The sequence below is a fragment of the Eulemur rufifrons genome, chromosome 3 (assembly GCF_041146395.1).
Source record: "Eulemur rufifrons isolate Redbay chromosome 3, OSU_ERuf_1, whole genome shotgun sequence".
NCBI classification, from domain to species: Eukaryota; Metazoa; Chordata; class Mammalia; order Primates; family Lemuridae; genus Eulemur; species Eulemur rufifrons.
The window spans coordinates 40944717-40970316 of record NC_090985.1 but is presented as its reverse complement, the minus strand read 5'-3'; the positions used below and the strand labels follow the sequence as shown (position 1 = coordinate 40970316).

General features: G+C 50.4%; 1 protein-coding gene across 2 annotated transcripts; it reads left to right on the top strand.

Annotated features, from left to right (window-relative positions):
• Positions 1-24761, top strand: FAM83A (family with sequence similarity 83 member A). Of its 2 annotated transcripts, XM_069466023.1 has the most exons (4): positions 1-605; positions 9143-9310; positions 11492-11616; positions 23705-24761. In XM_069466023.1, exons 1-4 carry the CDS (start codon positions 126-128, stop codon positions 24234-24236), a joined length of 1305 nt encoding a protein of 434 aa, XP_069322124.1. In that variant the 5' UTR covers positions 1-125; the 3' UTR covers positions 24237-24761. The 2 variants fall into 2 exon arrangements, with proteins under 2 accessions (XP_069322124.1, XP_069322125.1); XM_069466024.1 differs by lacking the exon at positions 9143-9310.
• The last annotated feature ends 839 nt before the right edge of the window (positions 24762-25600 follow it).

Here is a 25600-nt window from a genome sequence, read left to right as displayed (position 1 = left end):
TTGTTCAGGAGAGAGGTAAATCACTTTGCCAGTGCTGGGAGCCCTGCTCCTCTGCGGTGTGGCCCACCAGCTCCGCATGTCCCGCAGAGCCCAGGAGCCCCACCACAGCCCAGGGACAGGGCAGCATGAGCCGGCCCAGGCACATGGGAAAGATCCGGAAACGCCTGGAAGATGTCAAGAGCCAGTGGGTCCGGCCGGCCAGGGCTGACTTCAGCGACAACGAGAGTGCCCGGCTGGCCACCGATGCCCTCTTGGATGGGGGTCTCGAGGCTTACTGGCGGGCACTCAGCCAGGAGGGCGAGGTGGACTTCTTGTCCTCGGTGGAGGCCCAGTACATCCAGGCCCAGGCCAAGGAGCCCCCCTGTGCCCCAGACCCCCTGGAAGGGGCCGAGGCAGGCCCTAAGGGACTCGACTCCTGCTCCCTGCAGTCGGGCACCTACTTCCCCGTGGCCTCCGAGGGCAGTGAGCCGGCCGTACTGCACACCTGGGCCTCCGCCGAGAAGCCCTATCTGAAGGAGAAGTCCAGTGCCACCGTGTACTTCCAGACGGACAAGCACAACAACATCAGAGACCTCATCCGCCGCTGCATCGCCCGGGCCAGCCAGGTAGCCATGGCGGGGCCCACGTCTCCTTGGCGGTGGGCAGGGGGTTTGGGGGTTGGTGCAGCAGGGAGGGGGATGCGTCCTGCTCTCAGGAACAGAGTTCTGATGATTTCGGCCTAGGATGGATCGGGGCATGGCTCTTTGCCCTGCTCTAAACTGCTCACCCCAGGCTGGGCGCGGTGGCTCACACCTGTAATCCTAGCACTCTGGAAGGCTGAGGCGGGTGGATTGTTTTAGGTCAGGGGTTCAAGACCAGCCTGAGCAAGAGTGAGACCCTGTCTCTACTCAAAAAACAAACAAACAAACAAACAAACAAACAAAAAAATTGAAAAAAATTAGCTGGGCAAGTAAAAATAGAAAAATTAGCCAGGCATGGTGGTAGCTGGGACTACTCAGGAGGCTGAGGCAGGAGGATTGCTTGAGCCCAGGAGTTTGAGGTTGCCGTGAGCTAGGCTGATGCCACAGCACTCTATCCCAGGCAACAGAATGAGACTCTGTCTCAAAAAAATAAATAAATAAACTAAATAAAAAATGAACTGCTCCTTTCCTATTCCCACATGTCACAACCCGGGTCCAGGCAGCACCATCCCTCACCAGAATCCTGGCACCTGCTTCCTGCCCAGCCCTCCTCTTCCTTTTCCATCCCTGGCCACCCAGCTCCTTTTTCTATGTGACAACTCTTAACTTGGTCCCTTCCCTGCTTGCAGCCTTCAGTGGCTCCCAAATGCCTGTGGTGGGAAGAGCAAACTCCTTAGCAAGGCTCCCAACCTCTCCTGCTCGGGCTCACCTCCCCCCTCCACCCACCCTCCTGAGCACCCTGCAGGTCCCATCTCCAGGCCTTGGCAGGGGCTGTTCCCTCCCCCTGGCCACCACCCTTGCCTCCCCTGCTTTTCATTTGACTAACATTGCTATTGGCTCCCGACTCAGGACTTCCAAGTCAGGACCCCGTATGAAGTCTTCTTTCTCTGGAAGCCTTTCCTGAACCCCCCAGGCCAGCTCAGGCAGCCACCTCTGTGCTTCCAAATGAAGGGGACCCCTGCTGGGGCACAGCCTTGCCCCTGTCCTCTCAGACTCTGCTCAGACCTGTCTGCCCACAAATGACCCCGTGGCACCTGAGTCCAGCCAGTGGACAAGCAGCAGATGGGGTACACAGCAGAGAAGGACGCTCCCTCCCAGAGTATTTATGTTTTAATAAGTGTCTTTAAAAGAGGGAAAGCCTCTCAAAACCAGAGCATGGCTGATAGAATTCCAGGCACTATGTCAGGCCTGATCACTTCTCCCAGCGCCCCAGAGTCTCCAGCCTAAGTGGCTGCCTACTGCCAGCTGGTGAATGGGTGCAGGGCTCGTGCTCTGGGGTCTCATCTACCCCTATTCTGCCCACCCTCCCTCCTGATGCCGCAGAGGGCAGGGGTGAGAATGGACTTCAAGGAATTTATTGTCTGTAAAGATTTTCTCTTTGCCACTCAATGTATTTATTTTGTTACATTTAAAATAACTCAGGTGAAAGAACATACCAATATTAAAGCTTATTTTTTGCCAGGATCCTGGTGTCATGACTGAATTCCCTGCCAAGTTCAATACTGTGTGAAATTTGAAAGTTACAGAAAAAGCCTCCAAGGGTGTAGAGGTTGTGCACAGTGGGGGAGGGAGGGAGCGGAGTTCTGGAAAACTTAGTGGAAGGTGACAACGGGTGGAGCGTGGCTTTCAGTGTGGCTGGGCTGCTTGAGCGCGGTGTGTCATGTTTCAGTGACAGGGCGGCATTAGCAACTGACAGATGGGTCGGGCAGGAGGCCAGGACTGTCCGCGTTGCCTCAAGGCTGGGGCTGGCTGCGCCACCTCAGGCAAGTCCCCAGCATCCCCAGGTCTGAGCTCCCCTGGCAGCCAAGGTCCCTCCAGGCTCCAGGGACCCACTCCTGGGGGTGCCTGCTCTGGCTCAGCGTTCTCTCCCCAGAGGTGGGGCCGAGGGTGCTGGCAGGGCGTTTGAGACTCCCTGGAAGGAGGCTGGGTGAGGGCGTGTGAGACACGGTCCCCTGGCTGAGGCCCTCTCCTCCCTCCCCCACCCAGCAAGGTGGCCCGAGGCCTGCAGATCTTCTTTGACCAACATGGCACCTTATGAATTTAGGGCAAGACTTAAAAATCTGAAGATTTCACCTAAAAGTACGAATTCCCAGCACTGAGTCCCTTTCACCGAGGCCCTGCTACTTCCTGTTGCCCTGGGCCCCTGGGGCATCACCTGTTCTGTTTCCCACCAGGTTCCTGCAGGCAGAGCTTGAGATAGTCCCCCGCACACATGTGGGCGCGTGCACACACACACACACACACACATACACGTGCACACATGCACACACAGGGCTCAGGGACGGCCTGCTGCTCCCGCAGGCACGGTAGGGAAGCTAGATCCCAGCCAGGCTGTCCGTAGGTGGACAGAAGGGGCTGGAATAGGTTTGAATTCTCCCTCTCCTAGGGCCTCAGCCCCGAGAGGAGGCTAGAGGGAACCAACTGCAGGAGCCACCTGCCCAGTGCTGTCTGGAGCAGGTGCCGCTGCCTAGAAAGCAGGAATTCTCCTTCCTTCCCTCCATGACCAAGTGCCTTTATTGCACAAAGCCTAATTCGCAGGCTGGGCCCTGCACCCAGGATGGCAGAGTGGAACAAGAGGCCTCCCTGCCTCTGGGGAGCTCCCTGCCAACTGCCTGTCCCTTCAGGGAGAGAAGAGAGGTCAGTGGGCGGCAGCCTTGGGCTTGGGTGACCTTCCATGCCTGGGAATGGAGGGAGGTGACTCGGGCAGGCTTCAGGGAGTTGAGTCTCAAGGGTGAGTAAGAGTTTGCTGGGCAGAGAAGGAAGGGAAAGGAATCCCAGGCCTAGGGAGGGTCAAATGCAAAGGTCAGGAGGGGTGAGAGAGCTTGTGTGTCCCAGAGGGTGGGACCAGAGCTTGGGGATACTGAACCTCTGGAGGGTGGTAAGGGGTGGGGACAAGGATCAGGCTGGTGGGCAGAGCAGCTGTGACACTGGGCCAGAGTGAGAGCAGCATTTCCCAGCATTATGGAGGGGCCCTGTCAGCGGCCAGGGAGGGCCTGCCGTTTCTAAGGTCTTCTCTGTGTGAGGCAGGACCATCTCCAAAGACCTCACTCAGACCACCCATCCCAGCAGACTGACGCAGAAGCAGCTAGGAGAAAGCAAGCTGTTTTCGGTGGGGGCAGACATCACAGAAACTTGCAAAAACGTAAAACAGTGCTGTTCTGCTCATTACCTTTCTGTTGTTTTGAAAAATAGAGTTCTTTTTCACTAAAACTGTTATTTTATGTTTACATGTAATGGGATTATTATTGATATTTTAAATAACTAATAAAGACCTATTTCGAAAGAATTTTCAGTTTTGATTTCTAATATGAGAAATATTTAATACCAATATCTATAATCCACATTAACAAAAGCTCTTTGAGATCATCAATAATTTTTTAGAGTGGAAAGGGGTCCTGAGACCAAAAAGTCTGGGAAGTTTATCGGCAAGCCCAGGGCCGGTGGAAAATTTGAAGTGGAGATAAGACAGGATTGTACTCCCCGCAGGGAAACTGGGAATTGGAATTTTTGCTCTTTTTCTGGAATGTTCTCCCCCCCCCCTTTTAGGCTGTATCTGATTATCCATTAAAGAAAAAAAATCAAGCTTTTAAAGAATTAAAGTTAGTTTTATTCAGAAGTCTTACCAAGGCCTATAGACGGAGGCCCCTCGCTGGGGAGCAGCGGGTTGGAGAGGTTCTGTCGCGCTGCTCCCAGTGGGATTTCAGCCACTGCTACGTACAGGCGGTGGAGGCTCAGTACGTGCACGAGCACATCTGGTCATAGATCACGGAGGCATAATCACCAGCCCCATGAGATGGTATCTTATGTGTAGGAAAAGGCAAGGACTGGGGTTATTTATCTTTCAAGGAGAGTAGTGACTCGGGCAAGAGACATGGGGGCCACGCGCTCTGTCCTATTAAGAGTTTGTCTTCAAAGCATCTTTCCGGAGAGCTGTGGGTGGTCAGAGTCAGGGACTGTGTGGAATTCTGCGGGCAGGCGGGCCCCTGGCTTGGGGTTTGGGGCACAGCCCGCTGCATTCTACGTTCTAGCCGTGGGGCTTTGGGCAAGTCCTCTGCACCTCCGGCTCGTCTGGGAAGCCGGGCTGTTGTGTTGTGCACTGTCCCTGAGATGAACTAATAGGGCGACAGTCGGTGCTCAGCAGAGAGTTGCTGCCACTGTTACTCATCCCTCAAAAGCAAGAGCGGGGGATGGGGTGCTGAGTGTCCCAAACAACTCTCCCAGCATGGGTGGTGGCCCCACTAGGACCCAAATCCCACTTCCCCTCCCACTCTGCCCTTGCAGCAGCAGCAGGGGAGCAAGGGGTTCTCAGGCAGGATATGAGGTCGCCCCAGGAAGGCGCCTGTGTGGGGGTGTCGTCCCTGGCTGGGCCCCTCCATCTCGCTGAGGCTCAGGACTTCTGTGGCAGCCTGCCGAGCTCTGCTTCCAGACCTTCCTTCTGCAGCAAGGTGCCATGGAAAGTGCTTCCCTCTCCCTCTCCACCAGCCCCACCCCGCTGTGCCTGTCCCTCTAAGTGACCTTATAAGGCGCAGCCTCCTTACCCTGTTTCTTGTTTATGCCCATAGAGGAGTGGGCACTGATTTTAAGCCTCTTCCATACCTGCATTAAAACAACACTCTTGGCCAGGTGCAGTAGCTCTCACCTGTAATCCCGGCACTCTGACAGGCAGAGGTGAGAGGATCACTTGAGATCAGGAGTTTGAGACCAGCCTGAACAAGAGCGAGAGCTCTGTCTCCACCAAAAATAGAAAAAATTAGCCAGGCGTGGTGGTGTGTGCTTTTAGTCCCAGCTACTCCAGAGGCTGAGGCAGGAGGATCGCTTAAGCCCAGGAGTTTCAGGTTGCAGTGAACTAGCCTGACACCCCTGCACTCTAGCCAGGGCAACAGAGCAAGACTCTGTCTCAAAAACAAACAAACAGGCCGGGCGCGGTAGCTCACGCCTGTAATCCTAGCACTCTGGGAGGCTGAGGTGGGCGGATCGTTTGAGCTCAGGAGTTCAAGATGAGCCTGAGCAAGAGTGAGACCCCATCTCTACTAAAAATAGAAAGAAATTATATAGACAGCTAAAAATATATATAGAAAAAATTAGCCAGGCATGGTGGCACATGCCTGTAGTCCCAGCTACTCGGGAGGCTGAGGCAGGAGGATCGCTTGAGCCCAGGAGTTTGAGGTTGCTGTGAGCTAGGCTGACGCCACGGCACTCACTCTAGCCTGGGCAACAGAGTGAGACTCTGTCTCAAAACAAACAAACAAACAAACAAACAAAAAACTCTTGCATTGTGTTATTCTGACATTACTCACACTTTCTCATAAACAATGCATGTAAAATGATAGTCATATTTTAACCATATATTAAAATCACCAACTTTAGTACTGTGCTTTTATTTGTATTATCTGGGCTATCGTTAGACCCATCTTTCATGAGAGCTATGCTCTATTATCGTGCAGTGTTTTACAGATAAAGAAACTAAGGCCCAGAGAGGCTAAGTGACTTGTCTGAAGACGCTCAGCTAGTTAGCAGCAGCACCTGCGTCAGAGCCGAAGTTCCCTGACCCCTAATAGCCACTTTTCCTCTGCATTTCGCGCTACCCCTCTGTATTAGTTTTCTAGGGCTGCTGTAACAATTTGCCACACATTTGAAGGCTTAAAACAATAAAAATCGATTCTCTCACAGTTCTGGAGGCCAGAAGTCCAAAATTAAGGTGTCATTTGGGCCGTGCTCACTATGAAGCCTTGAGCGGAAGAGGCTTCCTGGCCCCTCCCAGCTGCGGGTGGCTCCAGGCCTTTCGTGGCTTGTAGCTGCATCATTCCAGTCTCTGCCTCGGCCCTCGCATGGCTTTCTCCTCTTCTCCCTGTGTCTCTCTTCTGGTGTCTCTTATCCAAGGACACTTGTCATCGGATTTAGGGCCCCCTGGATAGTCCAGGATAATCTTATCTTGAGATCCTTTACTCGATTATATCTGCAAAGACAACTTATCCAAAGTCACAGCCACAGGGGCTGGTGGTTAGCATGTGATATATCTTTTGAGGGGACATGATTCGACCTGCTACAGCCCCTAAAACAGCACACCCAGGCAGGGAACTAAAGAAGAGTGGTCCACACTGGTTACTGGGCTCCAGTGAATCCAGCTAGGAGACAGAGCCAACAGGAAGCAAATGAGATAAACCTAGACACCATGAGCCTGCATTTCCCAGCATCCGTTAAATCAGGATGCCAGGGTATTTCCATATCCGCCTCCTTTCTGTTCAGTCGTCTCAGGGAAACAGTGACTCACTGGCACAGAGCTAGAAGTATTTACTAACCTACCGGGGAGGAAGGGAATTGACTCTTTTTGTCAATACCTTGGAAGAAGAGGTGTTTCTCTTTCAGCAAAGACAGAAGGCCTTGGCTGTCTTCAGTGCCGTTAGGCTAAATGTGTGCAGACACTTGATGGCGTGATAACAGGGCTGTGGTTCTAATGGATCGCTGCCTCATTATCAGAACATCCTTCTGGCTCCTGCCCCGGGTGAGCAATTTCTCAGCAGTTCCCTCCCCTGTCCAGCCACCCACACCAGCTGAGCAGGAAGTCAGCTCCAAGGAGGTACCCATCATCTCCTTGGCCTGCCAGCGACTCATTCTTCTTCCTCCTGTTCCTTCCCAGATGGTGGTGGTTTAAAAAGTATATTAGAAGGATGGTAGGACATTATTATTACACGTAACGTTGAAGAAAGAAAATGGCCATAGTCCCCCATCCTAACATGACTGCTAGTTTTTGCTTTGGGTTTATCTACTGCATTAGAATGTTTTGGTCAGCGATGGACCATATATATATATATATATATATATATATATATATATATATGGTGGGACAGTGGTCCCATAAGATAATACTGTATTTTTACTGTACCTTTTCTATGTTTACATATGTTTAGATACACAAATACTTACCTCTGTGTTACAATTGCAGTATTCAGTCCAGTAACACGCCGTACAGGTTTGTAGCCTAGGAGAAATAGGCTACACCATACAGCCTAGGTGTGCAGTCAGCTGCACCGGCTGGGTTTGTGTACGTGCACTCTAGGATGTTCACACAATGATGACATTGCCTAATGAGACGCATTTCTCAGAACGTATCCTCATTTAGTGACACATGCCTGTATCTGCAATCATAGATTCACTCACTGGCAATCATAGTGGATACAGTATCTACCATTTTGTGTTGCTTTTTTTTTCCTACTTGATTCACTGTTAACACACATTTTTGAGTCCTTATTATACAGCAGGTTTTACTTCAAGCCATGAACATTTCACTGTGTCTTATAGCTTCTACATAACGATTATGCTTAGCATTATTAATGGCTGCCTAATTATCTGCTTGTCAATATATCACAATTTAGGTGTTAGAAAAGACTCTTGACTGGGTGGCAGAAAGTAAATCCCTACAAGCTTAAGAAGAGCACCATTCATTGACATCCACAGTGGAAAAGTCAAGGGTGGAACTGGTTTCAGACATGAGTGGGACCAGGTGTCCAAATGATGGGACTGGCTTCATTTTCAGGCTGGCTCTCCCAAGATGGTTGCCAGCCAGCCGAGCAATCTCGTGGAAAGAATGTATCCTTTTCCCAAGAATCCCGGCAAAAGTCCTGGGCTGACTCTCATTAGAATAACTTAGATCATGTGACCACCCCTGGTCCAATCTCTGTGGCCGTGAGGGGATGCAGTGCTCTCATTTGGTCATGTGCTCCCCCCACATGCAACCAGGGACAGCAGTAGACCCGCCCAAACCACGTGGGCTGTGGAGGAGAGGGGCTTCTTTGAGAGTCAGACTGGGATGCTCTTGGCAGAAGGGGAGGAACGGATGCCTGGCCAGCAGGAACACAGACGTTTCTCCCTTTTTCTGGACGTCTAGGACTCCCCTGCCCAATTTCTGCTCTGACAGGCGATGCAGTAGCTGCTGGGGGAGTGGACCCCTTTCCCCTTCCCACCGGGGCAGCGGGCTCTAGTCTAGTTCACATGTGGGGCCTCCATGGGGGAGGCAAGGATTCCCTGGCTTAAAAACGGCTGAAAACCAGTGGCCAGAGTGTGCCTTCTAGCTCCAAGCAGCTGAGAATCCATGACCTTAAATTTATTCCTCTCCCCTGAACCTGCCCAGACACCTGTGCTTGGTTTTTCCTCCTCTTTCTAGCATTTTCCTCTACCTCCTCCGCATTCCTCGCTCAAACAATGGGCATAGGAGCCAAATGACACATAGGAGCCAAAGGACACAAGGTGGGGCTGCAGAGGTGGGGTCAGGACAGGGACAGGGGCCTCCCTTCCCTTCCTTGAACCTGCCCAGTCAAACCCTCCCCCACTGCCACCCTCTCCCCTCTGGCCCGACAGCAACAAGAACAGCCTCCCAGGCTCCCTGGCACTTAGGAAGTTGGGCTGAAACCAGTTAGCACTTGGCCATGACTTTTCTGGTAACTAAGCCCTCTGCCCTGTCCCAGGTCCTGGTCATCCTGATGGATGTGTTCACGGATGTGGAGATCTTCTGCGACCTTCTAGAGGCAGCCAACAAGCGCGGGGTGTTCGTCTGTGTGCTCCTGGACCAGGGAGGGGTGAAGCTCTTCCAGGAGATGTGTGATAAAGTCCAGATCTCTGACAGCCATCTCAAGGTAGGCGACCCACAGAGAGTCCTAAGGGTACTTGTGTTAGTCCAGCTAGGATAGGCTATGCTGTGGTAACAATGCCACCCCCTGCCGCCGTCTCAGGGACTTAACACAATAAAGGCTTATTTCTTGCTCAAAGTTCTACGTAAGGCAGACGGCCCTCCTCCACCTCGCAGCTACACCATAAGGAATACGTGGCCTCCCAGACAGCAGTACAGGGAAAGAGAGGGCTGGAGGATTCTGCAGGTGTTTCTAGGGTCTGACCTGGAAGAGATTTTCATCACTTCTGCTCATAACCCACTGACCTCATGGTGCAGGGGGGCTGGAAAGTGTAAAGGGGTCATGGCTGTCACATACTCCTCGTCTCCTCTCAGCTGGGGAAGCCCAGGGGACAAATCTCACAGGGCAGGCAACCTCCAGGACCCACTGAATATTTGTTTAGAACTCCCTGGCCCCAACAAGGATTTGATTATCTTGAACTTAATCAAACCTCCCACTTCTCTCTCCTGGCAGGGAAAAAAGAAACCCCAGAGACAAGGGTTCAGTTAGTGGCACAAATTTGAGGGCAGCCAATTGCAGGTCAAATGTAAAACCACCCATAGCCTTCATGAAGACGCCCAGCTGAGCAGCTGATGGGTGGCCCTCAGGGTTCCTTTGATGGGTCCCCTCTGGCTCAGGCAAGTCTGGGACAACCTCCCAGAGGAGAGTGAAGCCTCCTCCATCCCCCTTCCCCTCCACAGCTGAGTTCAGGGCTCCCTTTTGGTGCCACAGGCCTCAGGACCTCTGCCTCCTGGGTCTGCTTGACCTTACTCGGATTATGCCTCCTTGGCACAAAGCCATCAAAGCGGGTCAAGAGAGTCAGCACTGGCCTTGCTTTCATGGCCCGTGCAGTCACACCTGACAGTCCTCTGCTCACCACAGGACAATGGGATGTGTCCCTCCTGCCGAGATCTCACAGAGCGAGGCAGAGGCCGGGGATAGCTGCTGGAGGCAGCACTGGGTGTGCCCTTCCCAGAGCCCGACCAGCCACAGGCAGTCGTTCGTGGAACCCCAGCAGTTGCCACCTCCCTCAGCCTTAACCCTGAGAGAAACTCTCACCCTTCACCTGACCTTTCATTTCTCCAGCCCTCCACGGTGCTGCACGGGAGGCAGGGGACAAATAGAGCCATGACTTGGGTTGTGGACACAACTTTTCATAGGGCAATCTAGGGTCCATTGGGACTTCCACAAAGCCACCCCCTCTGGCTACACTGGGCCTTCCCTCTGACCAGGTTGGGGCCAGGGACTCATGTCACTGAAGCCACTTACAAGGCAGAGCTGGGCTTGCCTCCAAGTAACTGCCAGACCTCCTGTGGTCTGTGGAGTCCTAGACTGGGGGCACCACGGGCATCAGGCCCCTGCCTTTCTTTTATTTGCTGCTTGTTTGAATTCTACCCACTTCCCTTTTTTTTTCATTGCCAGATGATGCCAGGACAATGAAGAAAATTTAGACAATTCAACCAAGAAAAAATTAAAATGAGAGCCAAGTGCAGTGGCATGTGCCTGTAGTCCCAGCTACTTGGGAGGCTGAAGCAGAAGGATTGCTTGAGCCCAGGAGTTCGAGGCTGCAGTGAGCTATGATAGTGCCACTGCCCTCCAGCCTGGACAACAGAGCAAGACCCTGTCTCTAAAAACAAAAAGTTTTTAAATGGCCCATAATCCCACCAACCAGAGATAACACATGTTTATATCTTGGTGAACATTCTTCCACACTTTTTTCTGTGCAAATTGTCTTAGTCCATTTGAACTGCTATAGCAGAATACCATAGACTGAATGGCTTATAAACAATAGAAATTTATTCCTCACAGTTCTGGAGGCTGGGAAGTCCAAGATCAAGGTACTGGCAGATTTGGTGTCTGGTGAGGGCCCGTTTCTTGTTTCATAAATGGCCATCTTCTCTCTGTGTCCTCACATGGAGAAGAAGTGAGACAGCCCTCTTGGGTCTCCTATATAAGGGCACTAACCCCATTCAAGAGGACACCACCTTCATGACCTGATCACCTCCCAAAGGCACCACCTTCTTATGCCATACATTGGGGATTAGGTTTCAACATAGAATTGGGAGGCACAAACATTCAGTCTATAGCCCAAATATGTATCTGTAAACACATAATTAATAAGTGACACTTTGACTTTCCTTGTGACAGAACGTTTCCATCCGGAGCGTGGAAGGAGAGGTGTACTGTGCCAAATCAGGCAGGAAATTCGCCGGCCAAATCCGGGAGAAGTTTATCATCTCAGACTGGAGATTCGTCCTGTCTGGATCATACAGGTGAGCGCCGGGTTCATCTCCTGTGCAGGCTTCATGGAGACCAAGGGCTGAGCCTGGTGCCCACCAGCCCCTGCTGCTCAGACAGGCGCACCGCCAGCAGCTCCCTTTCCACCCAGAGCGGGCGCTTCATCTAGATGGGGTGGGAGGTAAATCCTGGGCCTTTTCAGGAGGGAATTCAGAGTAGAGAGGCATTTCCAAGTGCTTCAATTTCCCGTGATATTGCAATAGGACATAGAATCCTCTGTTTCCCTCTTCTGATATCTTAGATGTGGTTATAAAGTGATGCAATTTGTTTAGTTGTGTATGTGCATGCCCCATTTTATTTTTTAATGTTATCACTTTAATATAAATTTATTGAAATGTATTAATTCAGACACCACACAATTCATCAATTTAAAGCGTGCAATTCAATGATTTTTAGTATAATTCACAGAGTTGCACAATCATCATTACAGTCTGTTTTAGAACATTGTCACCACCCCAGTGAGAAACCCCACACCCACTAGCAGTCACTCCCAGTCCCCACCAGCACTCCCCAGCCCTGGGCAACCACCAATCCACTTTATCTCTATAGGCTTGCCTAGTCTAGACATTTCATATGAATAGAATCATATGTGATTTTCTATGACTGGCTTCTTTCACTTAGCAAAATGTTTTCAAGGTTCACACCATGGTATGGGCATATCACATGTTATTTACCCCTTCATCAGTTAATGGACATTTGGGTTGTTTCCACTTTTTGGCCTTTATGGATAACGCTGCTCTGAGCACTCATGTACAACTCTTTGTATGGACATAGGTTTCCACTTCTTTTCTGTATATGCCTAGCAGTGGAATTGGCAAATGATACGGTAATTCCTCTGTTTAGCCTTTTGAGAAACTGCCAGATTTTTATTCCAAAGTAGCTATACCATTTTACATTTCTACCAGCAATGTCTGAGGGTTCCAATTTGTCTGATGCTAGGCAACACTTGTTATTGTTTGTCTTTTTGATTATTATCATCTCGGGGGTGTGAAGTGGTATCTCATTGTAGTTTTGATTTGAATTTCTCTGATGGCCAAAGATGTTGAGGTTTGTGCTTGTTGGTCCTTTGCATGTATTCTTTGGAGAAAAGTCCATTCAGATTCAGTCTGTTTTTAGGCAGTCACACAAAGGCTCTTACATCCAAATGACCAACCACCCACTTATCTAACAATGCTGCCTTGCTTGAGTCGCTGAGGCTTGACTTCAGAGCTTACAGAAGATTCTTTTAAATGTTCTTAGTGGCAGCACTGGAGAAGCAGATTTGCTAGTGGGTTTTGGGGAGGGATGAAATGAGAGAGCAATCAGGGAAGGAAGCAACAGCCTAAGGTCAACTGGGAACATTTTGTTTAGGAAGGTGATGAGTGTGACAGAGAGAGCAGAGGGGACAACTTGTTGTATCTCATTTCACTCCTTCTAGCTGCAAACGCACAGTGGTGGCTGATGAAATATGAGCACAGAGACAACACTGGGATCAACTGGGAGTGGGAGGTGGCTTCCAGTGAGTGAGCAGGGGATCAGTGTGCACCTTAAACATGCCCCCTTTCCCCAGGAAGTAGGAGCCCGAGATGCTGTTATAAGCCACATAGGGGCAACTGCAAAGCCTTTAGCCAGGGACAGATGAGCATAAAGGAGAAGAGAGAAGGTGAGGGGGGGAAACCCTTACATTTAAAATGTGCTATCTTTCTTTAACTACGATTAATGCCTTTTAGCTTAAACCCTACTTCTTACGATATTAATACTGCTACCCCCAGTTTTCCTTTGGCTTATTGTATTTGCAGAGCATCTTAGTCCATTTGGGCTGCTGTGACAAATACCATAAACTGGGCAGCCTATAAACAACACGAATGTATTACTCACAGTTCTGGAGGTGGGAAGTCCATGATCAAGGTGCCTCAGATTCGCTACCTGGCAAGGGCCCTCTTCCTGGTTCACAGACCAGTAACTCTTTACCATCACAGTGCAAGTGTGTCTGCACCACTTCATGGCAAAAGGGACGGGAAAGCTCACTGAGAACTCTTTTATAAGGGCACTAATCCCATTCATGCGGACTAACAGGAGGGGGCGGGGCCTAATCGTCTCCCAGCGGCCCCTCCTCCTAATCCCACCACATTGGGGATTAGGGCTTCAGCATAGGAATCTCAGGGTGACAAAAATATTCAGTCTGTAGCAGAGTACATCTCTTTTTTCCCATCCCATTATTTTCAGGCTTTCTGTTAGATTTGGTTTTAAGTGTGTCTCTTATAAATAACATGTCATTGGAGTTTTAAAATTATAATTTAGTAATCTGTCTTTTCATAGATAGGTATCATCTATTTACAGTTATTTGTGATTACTGATATAGTTGGACTTATTTCTAATATCTTCTTTATATGTTGGCTTTGGTTTTCTTTTTCCCTTTTGTGATTTCAGTTGGATGGGTAGGTTTTTATATTTTTGTACATAGCTCTTTTTGTCTCTGCTTTCTATGAAGCTTAATAGACTATTTTTTTTTTACTCTTTTAATGGCTAACCTCAGTTTTTAAAAATACTTCACATATTTTCCAAACAAAGTCTAAAATTATACAATATTTCTCCTCTCTTCCTAAATACAACAAAAACCTTTGTACATTATTTTTGAAATGTTGGTTCCTATTAAATTGGTCAATGCTGTTTCCTTTTAAGGCACAGAAAAACTGCTTAAACTGCCCAGGTAAAAGGGTGGGAGGTGTTGAAAGGCTGTAGCAGTAAATCTCAGGCACATCCCAGAGCGGGACACAAGGGACAGCCAGCCCTCACCTGGCCTGGGAAAAGCTGGGGTGAGAGCCGCCCACCCTGGCTCTCACGGGACCACAGGCCTGTAGCCCGGATCACCAACCGATGGCTGAGCTGCCTGTCAGTCAGGTGTCCACCCCTGAGCCAATGACCTGTGGCTCGGCTGGGGGTGGGACAGATGGGAAGTTGTCGTATGGCAAAAACGTGGCTGCCCTTCACCTGGGCCGGGGGCAGGGCGAGTTTTCCGAGAAGGCTCTCTAAAATATGTCCACTACAGGCCATTTTCTCCCTGAACGCTTTAGAATTTGGATTTAGGGAACCAAGGCCCGCGCTATGGAAAAGAGAATGTGGTTTAGGAGGCACATCAAGTGCAGGTCACGCCCTCCTGCCCAGCTCGTCCTTAGGTCTGAAGTGCCCCTCGTAGCACTGAGGGTCCCCGTGGAAACGCCTTCGTCACAGCTCAGGCCAGACAGATTCACCAGAGGTGGTGTGAAGGTGGAAGGGTCACGGCCTCGGCAAAGACACAGAGAGTCCTGGGCTCGTGTCCGGCTCATCGTATACTGAACCATGCAGATGGTGTACACCTCAGGCCTCATTTTCCTCATCTATAAAATGGGTATAACAACACCTCTCCTCGCAGGTTATTATAAGGCTCAATGAATGACTTAAAGTTGGCAAAACATGTGGCATGGCTCCTGGCACACAATAGGTGCTCAATAAATAGTTGCTGTTAGTGGGCCAGTACCTTGGCAAGGACCCGAGGTGGGGGAACAAGGGACAGATGAGATCTTAGGGGGTGAGGGCTGAGAAGATCCTGGTCCTGAGGGTCAGGCAGAGCAGGCCAGGGGGATGCCACGTTGGCTGGGGGAGGCGAGGGTGACACAGTCTCGTGGAGGTATGTGTGGCCCTGAGACGATGGGAGGGCACCAAGACAGCTCCTCTCACTTCAGAATTGCCAGGGCTCCGTTGTCACAGAGCGTCTTGGAGAGACAGCAAGCATAACCCTCTGTGGCCCCTAACTGCCAACTTCCCAGGCCTTCTCCACCTCCACCCGTGGGCTCCCTGTAAGAAGCATCTCTGAATTCTGCCCGTGGGACCTAAGGCTGGTGCCTGGGGGACTAGAAGTGGCAGAGCCTGGCCCAGAATTCAGGCGACCTAGGTTTGGTTCCCAGCTCTGCAGCTGCCTGCTGGGTGACCTCGAGCAAGTCACCACACCTCTCTGTTCATTCATTCAGTCAACAGCTATTTAGAGAGCCGTACCAGGCTAGATCCGCACCAGGCACGTTCCAGGGCTGGGGGTGCCTCCTGGAGCTCCCACTCAAGACAGGGAGGGAAAAGATAGTCGGATAGACAGAAAACGAAGGACGCAGAGAGGGAGTGACGCAAGTACAAAGAAACAAGCCCGAGCAGAAGGACCTGGAAGGGTGACTCTAGCTCCTCCTTGCCTCTCTTCACTTGTCTCCGGGCCTTGTCTTCCTCCGCTGTGCAGTGGGGACCTGTCGCCCCCACCCCAGACTGCAGGTCTGTGCCTCGGCTGTTGGCCCGGAGCCGAGGAGCCATGCCTGGAGCGAGGGGTCCGCCCTTGCTGAGGAATTCTGTGTCTTTTTTATTACTACGGTGCAATTCACATAACAGAGCACATTCACAATGTGGTGCCACCATCACCGCTATCTAATTCCAACATACTTTCCTTACCCCAAAAGGAAACCCCATGGCCCCTCCCCCCCCACCCCCTAGCAACCACTCTCTGCGTTCTCTGTGGATTTACCTACTCAGGCTGCTTCATACAAATGGAGTCGTACAATCCGTGGCATTGTGTGGCTGGCTTCTTTCACCTAACGTAATGTTTTGAGGTTCCCCCAAGCTGCAGCATGTATCAGTGCATCTCCCCTTTTTATGGCTGAGCAATAGTCCATTGAATGGATATACCACAGTTAACCCCAAAATAATCGAAAGGATCAGATTCTAGTTTAAAGGGAGTTTATTCAAGCACAAGGTTTGAGGATGGCTGCCTGGGAAGCGCTGATTCCAAAGACTGGAAGTCTGTGTTCCGGAAGTATGAAAGTTTGGGATTGTTTATATGAACAAAGTTCAGGGAAGCTTAACAGAATTTCAACATCTTCCTATATAAGGATTAATGCACGGTTACAATGATCTCATTAGTTGATGTGGTCTTTTTCTTTCAGGAAAGGTATATTTAACATTCCACACTGAAGATCTAAGAGTCACCTGGTCTCAGTTAGGTACAGGACAACAAAGGAGGCAGTTAATCTATGACAAAGATCAGTGATTGGAAGGGGAGCAACTCTGGTGTCTCCTACTTGTTTACAGAACAAGAACAAGGAGGAAGAGAGTTGATCTATAATCTAAGAAGCAGAGGTTGCTAACATGCTACCCGACTCAGTCTCCAGGGCTTCACTTCCTGCTTGGCATGTAAATTTAGAGGATCTTGAAATTTTATTTTCTTTTACACAAAATTTGTTCATCTGTTCATCCATTGGTAGATACTGGGTTGTTTCCCCCTTTTGGCAATTGTGAATATCAGCTGAGGAATTCTTGCACAGCTCTTGAAACCCCATTCCTAGGCGCACATTCTCCCCCACAAGCTCATGCATTGGCTCACTAGAGGGAAGGAGGAAGTTGAGCAAGGGCTGGAAGTTACCAGAACTTGGGAAAGAAATCCAAGAACAGGTGCAGCCTGAGCTCTCTCCTCCAGTAACCCCAAAACATGACTCACTTCAAAATGAGCTGAACTTCAATAAATCAATCAAAGTTAGGATGTTTTTTAAAAAAAACACTTTCTTGCCCAGAAACTGTTACGTACAAGGTCTTGCCCCAAAGTTAAAGATTAGGCAATTACTTGCAAGAAATTTCGAGCACTCCCAGAACCTCCCAGGTGCATCTCCATGACGGTGGGGTGGTTAGCACTGTGGAAAGAAAGAGAAGGCCTGGGAACACCGTCGGAACACAGCTGTGTGGAAACAGATGGAAAGATAAAAGGCTGAGAAACAAGTTCCTGTCATCCCTGTGCATAATGAAAACTGACGAAGGAGCTTAAGCCACTGCGAGTGACTTTGAACATTTCAGGGAGATCAGAACTGGCCCTGCGCTGGGAGAGGTGGCCTCGTCCTCCCGCTGCGGAATTGGTCTCACGCGCTGGGGCAGGCTCAGCTGAAACCAATTCCCAAGACAAGTTTCCCTTTAGCGTCTTAAGGAAAACAGAGTCTCTATGTTTGTATCTTTAGTTTCTCAAAATATGAATCGTTCCACCTTCTCATCACAAAATTGGTATTATTTTACCTTTGAACAAAACAAAATATCTTATATACGATGCTTTCCCTCAGAAGAACAAGCATTTGTACTTGTTAGCTCATACCCCACTCTTAATAGCTGTGTGCCCGTCATCTCTCTGGGCCTGGTTCCTCATTAGAGCAACATGGAAAATAGTAATACGTACGCTCTAGGGTGGTTGTGAGAAGTAAGTAAAACAGCAAGTGCAAATACTTAGCTGCCTGACATGCGGGATGCACTCAAAAATGTTACCTAAGAGTGTACTGTTGTCTAAGACATTGGTATTACTTATGCTTTCAATTTTATTTTGATAACTATAATCCCAAGCAGGGTCTATTTGAAAAGGACTAGTGAGTTTTACTAGGTGGGCTGGTCTGAGTTGCCTGTTAATAGGGTTCTCACGCTTCACAAACATTGATCTGCTGTGTAAAGTGATTGAGATCACTTTCCAGTGGGTTCCTGTGAATTAGAAAAGAGCTGTTGTTATTATTCTAAGTATCCTAATTTTCTTATACTTATATTACACTTTATTATACTTATATTATTCCAGGAGGTCTTTAGTGTGTCCCCTTCCTCCTGCAGGGTTTGTGAGAGGGAAAGTGTTAGAGAAACACACCCTCTCTGCACCCCACCCCACCCCCCAGTAGAGAAGCCATTTCCATGGAAGGCAGAAGGGTGCAGAGTTTGTCTCTCGCTGTCCAATGTTCAATGTTGGGGAATTGAAACAAAATCTCCTCCCAACCCAGAAAACCTCTCTACGGAAGCAGAAGCAAAAGAAAACAATTGTATTATTGAATCAAAATTAGCCCAGAAGGTATTGCCTCACAAGCAACCCACGAAAGAGGTTGTAAAGACAGAATAAAATGTCACTCTTTCATGTAACAAAGTGGGTGCAACCCTTACAGCAGGGAGGGGCTGCAATGTGGAGTCAGGTGACTTATATTTGCCCTTACAGAGCTCGTCACGCAGCGGTGGCCCTCGCCCTGAGTCGGGGCAGGGGAGGCAGAACTAACATTGCTGAGTGACGTGCCAGGGCCAGGGCTGGGCACGGCAGACCTTTACCAAGGATTTGATCCTCATGACAACCGTCTGAGGGAAGCAGCATTCTCCTAACAGACAGAGGGGAAACTGAGGCATGGGGAGAGGAGGCAATTGGCCCGGCGTCATCGGCTTCCTTGACGAGGGTCCCCAGCTCCCCAGTGGCTGTGCAGGCCGGGCTGGGCCTGTCATCCTGAGGTGGGAGGCACCAGGAGGAGGGTGGCCGTGGCCTACAGACGTGCAGGGCCTTTTGTATGTACTGTCATTCACGAGAACTGTGGGAAAGCCAGCTCCCAGAGGGCAATAATGTTTCTGCACCTGACATTCAAATGTGATCTGTTTTCCAGCCTTTCAGGGGGTCCTCTTCCCTAGGACCCGTCTCTCCTTGAGTCATCTCTAGAAAAAACAAAAAACAAACCAGAAAAAGCCCTCCACCCCTTTCTTCCAGCCAGTTATCTTGGGGCTTCAGGTGTTTTGGCCCTTCCTTCCGGCTGTACATGGTTCTCCCAAACTGCACAGCCCTGCTAGTTCAGCCACGCTCATGGGGCTGGGGTTGTGCATTTCAGCACTGAAGGGCTTGTCGAGGGTCTGACCTGCTTACTGGCACCATCGAGAAACATGGCTAAGTGGCTGGAGCGGAGTGGGGTGTGCTCTGAGGTCAGCATGAGCTAAGGAAGTACTCTGGGGTCAGCCAGGAGGGAGCCGCCACCCCTTCCTCGCAGGTCCCGGAGGTCAGTGCCCTTGGTTGGAGTTGGTCCTTGAAGGATGAGAAAGATTTCAGGGTGGAGAAGAGGTGGGCAAAACTGGGCATCAGGAACAGCGTGAGGAACAGCATGAGGAATAGCACCATGGCCTTCCCATGGGTCTTCCTGCCCTGACCGCACTGCCACCCATGGGCTTCCTTCCCCAGGAACAGAAAAACATTAAAACACAAACCGATCTGCCTCCTTAGCGCAACAGGCATCGCATCAGTCTCATAAAACACAAACCAGATCAAATCACTTCCATCTTTAAAATCCTCCAATGCTTGCTACTGCTCCTATAAAAAGAGAAATCTACATCCTTACATGGGCCTCTGCGTCTGCAGGACCCTCTCGCTGCTCCACTGTGTCACAGCCACACTGGCCTCCTCCTAGATCTGTCACACTCTCTCCTGCCACAGGGCCTTTGCACTTGCTGTGTGTTCCCTCTCCTGGAGGGTTCATTCCTGCTGTCTGTATCCTGCTAACTCCTCGTCTTGCAGATGGAAGCTTCCAGATCACCTCAGAGACCTTCTCTGATCATCCCATCCAGACCCTTCCTATCCTCTGGGTCTTCACCCTCATCATGATTTGTAATTATTTATCTGTGAAGTTGTGTAGATGAGATTGTAAACAACATGAGGTCAGGGACTGGACTGGGTATGCTTTCTTCTCTGTTGCATTCCTGGCACGAAGTACCGTAAATCAGTGCCTGACACACTGAGCATGGCCATAGATGTCTGCCGACTGACTGAATGAATGAAAGCACATGTTAGTTTCTAGCCATCCAGTGTGGCTGGAGAAATAGTTTTTCAAACTGTGCATCACCATCCATTAGGAGGGCATGAAATCAGTTTAGTGGATGATGTCCAGCATTTTTTCAAAATGACATAGACTAGAATAAAAATAATCACAGCACACTGAGTTAAGGAATGCTCTGGATATCATGTGGTTAGATGTGTATTTGTAGGTCATGATGTAAAATGTATTTCTCCAAGATTAGCCAAGATAAATCTGAAGAGGAAAAGCCGGCAGGGAGGACTTGCCCTACCAGGGATCAGGGCTTGTCCCGAAGCTGCAGTAATCCAGACAGTGTGGCTTGGGGAGGGGCGGACAAACTGACAAACGGGACAGAAGAGAAAGTCACACACATACCACACACGACAGAGCGTGCCAGAGCCGTGGGGAAAGGAGAAACTGGAACAAATAATTCCCTGTGTGGATAATTGCATTCCCACCTCATATATATTTTTAAAAAATCAACTCTCAATAGATGAAAAGAACTTAAATGTCAAAACCAAACATTAAAACTTTCAGTAGAAAATATAGACGAATATCCTCTAAACCTTAAGGTAAGCAAAGATTTTTTAAAGAAAACACATAAAAAAAACATTGACCATAAAAAGGTTGATGAATCTGACTGTATTACAATTAAGAACCTTAGTTCACTGAAAGAATCCTAAATAAATTGCAAAGTTAGCCTGAGCAAGAGCAAGATCCAGTCTCTACAAAAAAGTATAAACAATTAACCAGGCACGGTTGTGAGCCTGTAGTCCCTGCTACTCCAGAGGCTGAGGAGGGAGGATGGCTTGAGCCCAGGAGTTTGAGGTTGCAGTGAGCTGTGATCACCCCACTGTACTCCAGCCCAGGCAACAGAATGAAACCGTGTCTCAAAAATAAATAAATAAATAAATAAAAGAAAGAAAGAAAGCAAGCAAGCGCAAAGTCAGGTTGCAAACTGAGAAACTGAGAGCAGGGATTCACAGTGTGCACCCTGACAGAGATTAGAGTCAGGAATTCCAAGAGCGCAGCAGCGCCACAGAAAAGTGGGTGGGGAACGGAGCATGCATTTCACCAAGAAGGCAACATGTGTGGCAAAAAACAAACAAACGAACACATGAAGAGATGTCCAGCATCATCAGAGATCAGGAAAATGCACACTGAGGCTAGAATGAGTTGCTATTTCCTACCTTTTCAACCATCACAAAAATAACAAAGACTAACAATACCAAATGTTGGATTTCTGAGATCTTTTATACGTTGCCGATGGGATTGCAAATTGGAACACAATGACTGGAAAGAGTTTGGCATTTTCTCCTAAAGCTGACTATTCGCCTAGTTTATAACCCAGCAATTCTAGTTGTAGGTATATTTCCACGAGAAACTAGTCCACGGGTACAGTAGAAGATATGTATGAGAATGTCCCCAGAAGCACTGTTCACAACAGAAACAACCCAAATACCTGTTAATGGGAGGTGACGAATAAATAAACCATGAGAGAGGGAGAGACAGTGTGCGCGCACGCGGCATCCAGTGGAATACTATACAACAGTCAAAAATGAAGTGCTGCAGCAAGCGATAATATAGGTAAATCTTAGCAATGTATTATTAAGTGAGAAAGAAAATCCCAAAGGATTACCTCTATTTTAAAAAAACAACTAAAATAAAGATATTTACTTCCAAGAATACATAAAACATTTCTTTAATTATGGATAAAGCAAAGCAAGGGAGCTATGCTCACAGGATCCATGAGGCCAGTCTCATCTAACTGAGGGATCCTGGGGGCAGGTGTTGCAGGGGGATCCCACAGCTAGATGCAGGTCATCCCCAAGATGCTACCTTTTCTTTTAGGTGGTGGGTTCCTCGGTGCTTACTACATGATTTTAAATAACTAATTAAATACCTAAGTAAATAAAGATGGGCCATGAATAGACCCCAACGAGGAGAGCTTGGTCATGAGCCAGATGATGACTACGTGAATACTATGTACTTAAGGGCCAAAAACAATGAAAGTCAAACGTACTTCTCCCCCTGGGCTGTGTCAAGAAAGCATACACGCTAAACCTCCTGACGCACGGCCATGTCAGGTGCAGGGTGCGAAGGGGCCAGGGTGGGACACACATGGGAGACACGCAGGCGCGTGGGGGCCTAAGGAGCTGCCAGGGCCACTTTGGGCTTGTTTTGTTGAGCAAAGCAGCAGCTGTTGTGCCTCATCTCGCCTGACTGCAGACAACACAGGGCGCGTCCCTCCGTGCCGGGGGTCGCCTCCTTCCCGGTCACTGGGCTGGCCCTGGGCGCAGCCTCAGCGGCTCACCTCTCTGGGGCGTGGGTGGCTCCTGGGCGGTTTAAACAAAGCTTCATTGTTGTTCCCAGGATCATCCAGCCCTGTGCGGGCCCCACCCTGCCTCATGGAGCAGGGACCCCCCAACCCCGGGCTGGGGCCAGGCCTTAAGGCGGCAGGACAGGTGGGAAGGGGGCTAAGGGCCCCATCTTTGGGTGGCCCATTTTTGTTCAGCTCTGCCGCTGTCTCCTTGGCGACCCTATCCCCTTCTGACTAGCCATTGCTTCAGGGTCCACCTGAGTAGGGACCAGGAATCTTAGCCTGATGCTCTCGGTAGGTCCGTCTGTGCTGCCACCGGGTTTTCAAGGATTGGGGGTGGGGGAGGGCAGATAAAAGGAGTTTTCCATCAGAGATAGAAAAGAACTTGGTTAAACCTGGAAACACGTAAGAAGTAATAAGTGCCTTAAGTATTTTGTTTTCATTTAAAACCCTTAAAGGGAGGGCCAAGGCCTCTCCTTGAGGGTGTCCTCTCATGGGTGTTTAGGTGACTTTCTTGCATAAACCGCACCTGCCAGCGTCCCTGTGGTTCCTGTGGGCTCTCCCTGTGTCCCCTTCTCTGTCCCCCAAAGAGCACGTGATGCTCCCTCCCCGGATCACCCCTGCTGGGTCCATGTGCCTGAAAATGGGGCTAAATCCTCTTTCAGGAACACTTTAGATTTTCATGAAAATACAGCCTGGCCTTCCAAGGAGCAGCCACGTGTTACAGGTGCTTTCCCCAGATCCCTGTGCAGTTAGAGGAGGTGGTGTCCCCACATTCCACAGGTGCTGGGTGACTCACCCGAGCACAGTCAGGGCGGCTGGGACTTTGCCTCTTCCTGCCTCCTCAATCCGAGCACCAAGGGGGACTCCCTCCGGCATGGTAACATTCACCTGCAAACACATTCTTGTCTCTGAGCCTCAGTTTTGTCATCTGTAAGATGGGGATAACAATCTCTCCCTCCATGGTTTCTGCCAGATGAAATGAACCTGCACCGATGAGCAGTGGGCGTGAGTTAGTCCCCTTCTCTCCCTGCCCTGAGGGGTCCCCACAACTCCCAGACTGGTCCCCCAGGAGGGTCCTAGGCCAGGCACAGCCTCCTCCTCCTCCTCCTCCTCCTCACCCTCTCTCCTCTTCCCCTTCAGCTTCACCTGGCTCTGCGGACATGTCCACAGGAACATCCTCTCCAAGTTCACGGGCCAGGCAGTGGAGCCGTTTGACGAGGAGTTCCGCCATCTCTACACCTCCTCCAAGCCCGTCATGGGCCTGAAGTCCCCGAGGCTGGCCGCCCCCCTCCTTCCCGGAGCCAGCCGCGGCCTCCCCAGTGGCGGCCTCAGCAGCAGCCGCTCTGCCAGCGACCGCACGTCCTCCGACCCCTTCAGCAGCCCGTCGACGGGCAGCAACCCCCACAACCAGAGCCTGTCCACATCCTCGGGGCCTGGCAGTCCCGGGACCCCAAACCCACCTCCACCGCCCCGGTTTCAGCCCTACCACGGCCCTTGGGGAGCACTAACTCCCCCTGCCCACTTCTGCCCCCGGCCCCATGACGGCCCGCCCGCCCCCTACAGCAACCTCAATGCCTACAGGCCCACGCGGCTACAGCTCGAGCAGCTCGGCCTGGTGCCGAGGCTAGCCCACACCTGGAGGCCCTTTCTACAGGCCTCACCTCATTTCTGAAGGGTCCCTGTCCCCAGCTGTCCTCCCCAGGGGCAGGGCTGGACATTCCTGGATTTTCTGGCCCAAAGACCCCACCTCAACATCTAGCGGCTTTGAACTGCTTCCCTTTGAAAAGATACTCGGATGAAATCGTTGCCTTCGTTAGAATGTTCCCAGGCCTGAGACCATCTACTTGCCAGCCCCCGCCAGTCCCTGGGTTCCCCTGTCTAGTTGGCCTATGCAGCACATTCCAGAAGATTCCAGGGACGTAGGAGGAAGCTAGAGGACAAAATCATAAAAACAGTTCTGGTGTGGTGGCTCATGCCTGTAATCTTAGCACTTTGGGAGGCTGAGTCAGGAGTATCACTTGAGGCCAGGGGTTCGAGATCAGCCTGAGCAAGAGTGAGACCTCTGTCTCTACAAAAAGGAGGAGAATTAGCCGGGCATGGTGGCACGCACCTGTTGTCCCAGCTACTCAGGAGTCTGAGGCAGGAGGATCGCTTGAGCCCAGGAGTTTGAGGTTGCAGTGAGCTGTGATCATACCACTTCGATTCAGCCTCGGCAACAGAGTGAGACCCTGTCTCCAAAACAAACAAACAAAAAATCATGAAAACAGATCCCCTGTCTTCCAAAGATCATCCAGGGTTTTAATATTAATGGTCCCCAAATTTCTGTAATGTAAGAAAGAGCAAATGCAGCCCAAGTTTTACAAATGAGTAAACTGAGGCACCAAAAAGTAGATAGCGGGTTGAGTACTTCTGTTTCCCAGTGCCCAGGAATGGTTCACTCCCCAGAGATGTAGGAAAGATTCAGGAGGAGGTGTGGGAACATTCTGGATGTTTCTGAGGGAGCTGGGGAAGCTCCTCCTCCCTGGAAAGGCTAATGCTGGGGTACCCCTGTGCGATGAGTCAGGGATGAGGCCCCAGAACTTGTGTCTGTAAGTTGAAGCTGTACCCGACAAAGATGGGGCCAGCTGAGGAGTCTGGGGGGTCGGGTTGGACCAGGCAGTTTAGCAGACTCGGGTTCTTGCTTCAAACAGCCTTGGGCTGGCCTGGAGGTCCCGGGAGTCTAGGCTGGACCTCGGGGCTTGAGTCGTCAGGGCTGGGAAGGGCCCTGCAGCAGTGCCTGGGCCAGCCGTGATGGACTAGGGAGGGCTCAGCTGTCCCGGCTGCAGCCAGCTGTGTCCACATCCAGGTGCCTCCATCTGGCCTGTTCACCCCCCGAGGAACGAATGCTCAACCCTCACCAGCCCCCTCATTCCTTCTGCTCAGTTCACAGCGCCCCTCTGTGCCCAGGGTGGTGCGAGGTCAGAGTGAAGAGAAAATGCAGGATGCTTAGACAGCACAGAGGAGGGGCGGCCGGCCGCACGGGAGGCCAGGGGACGC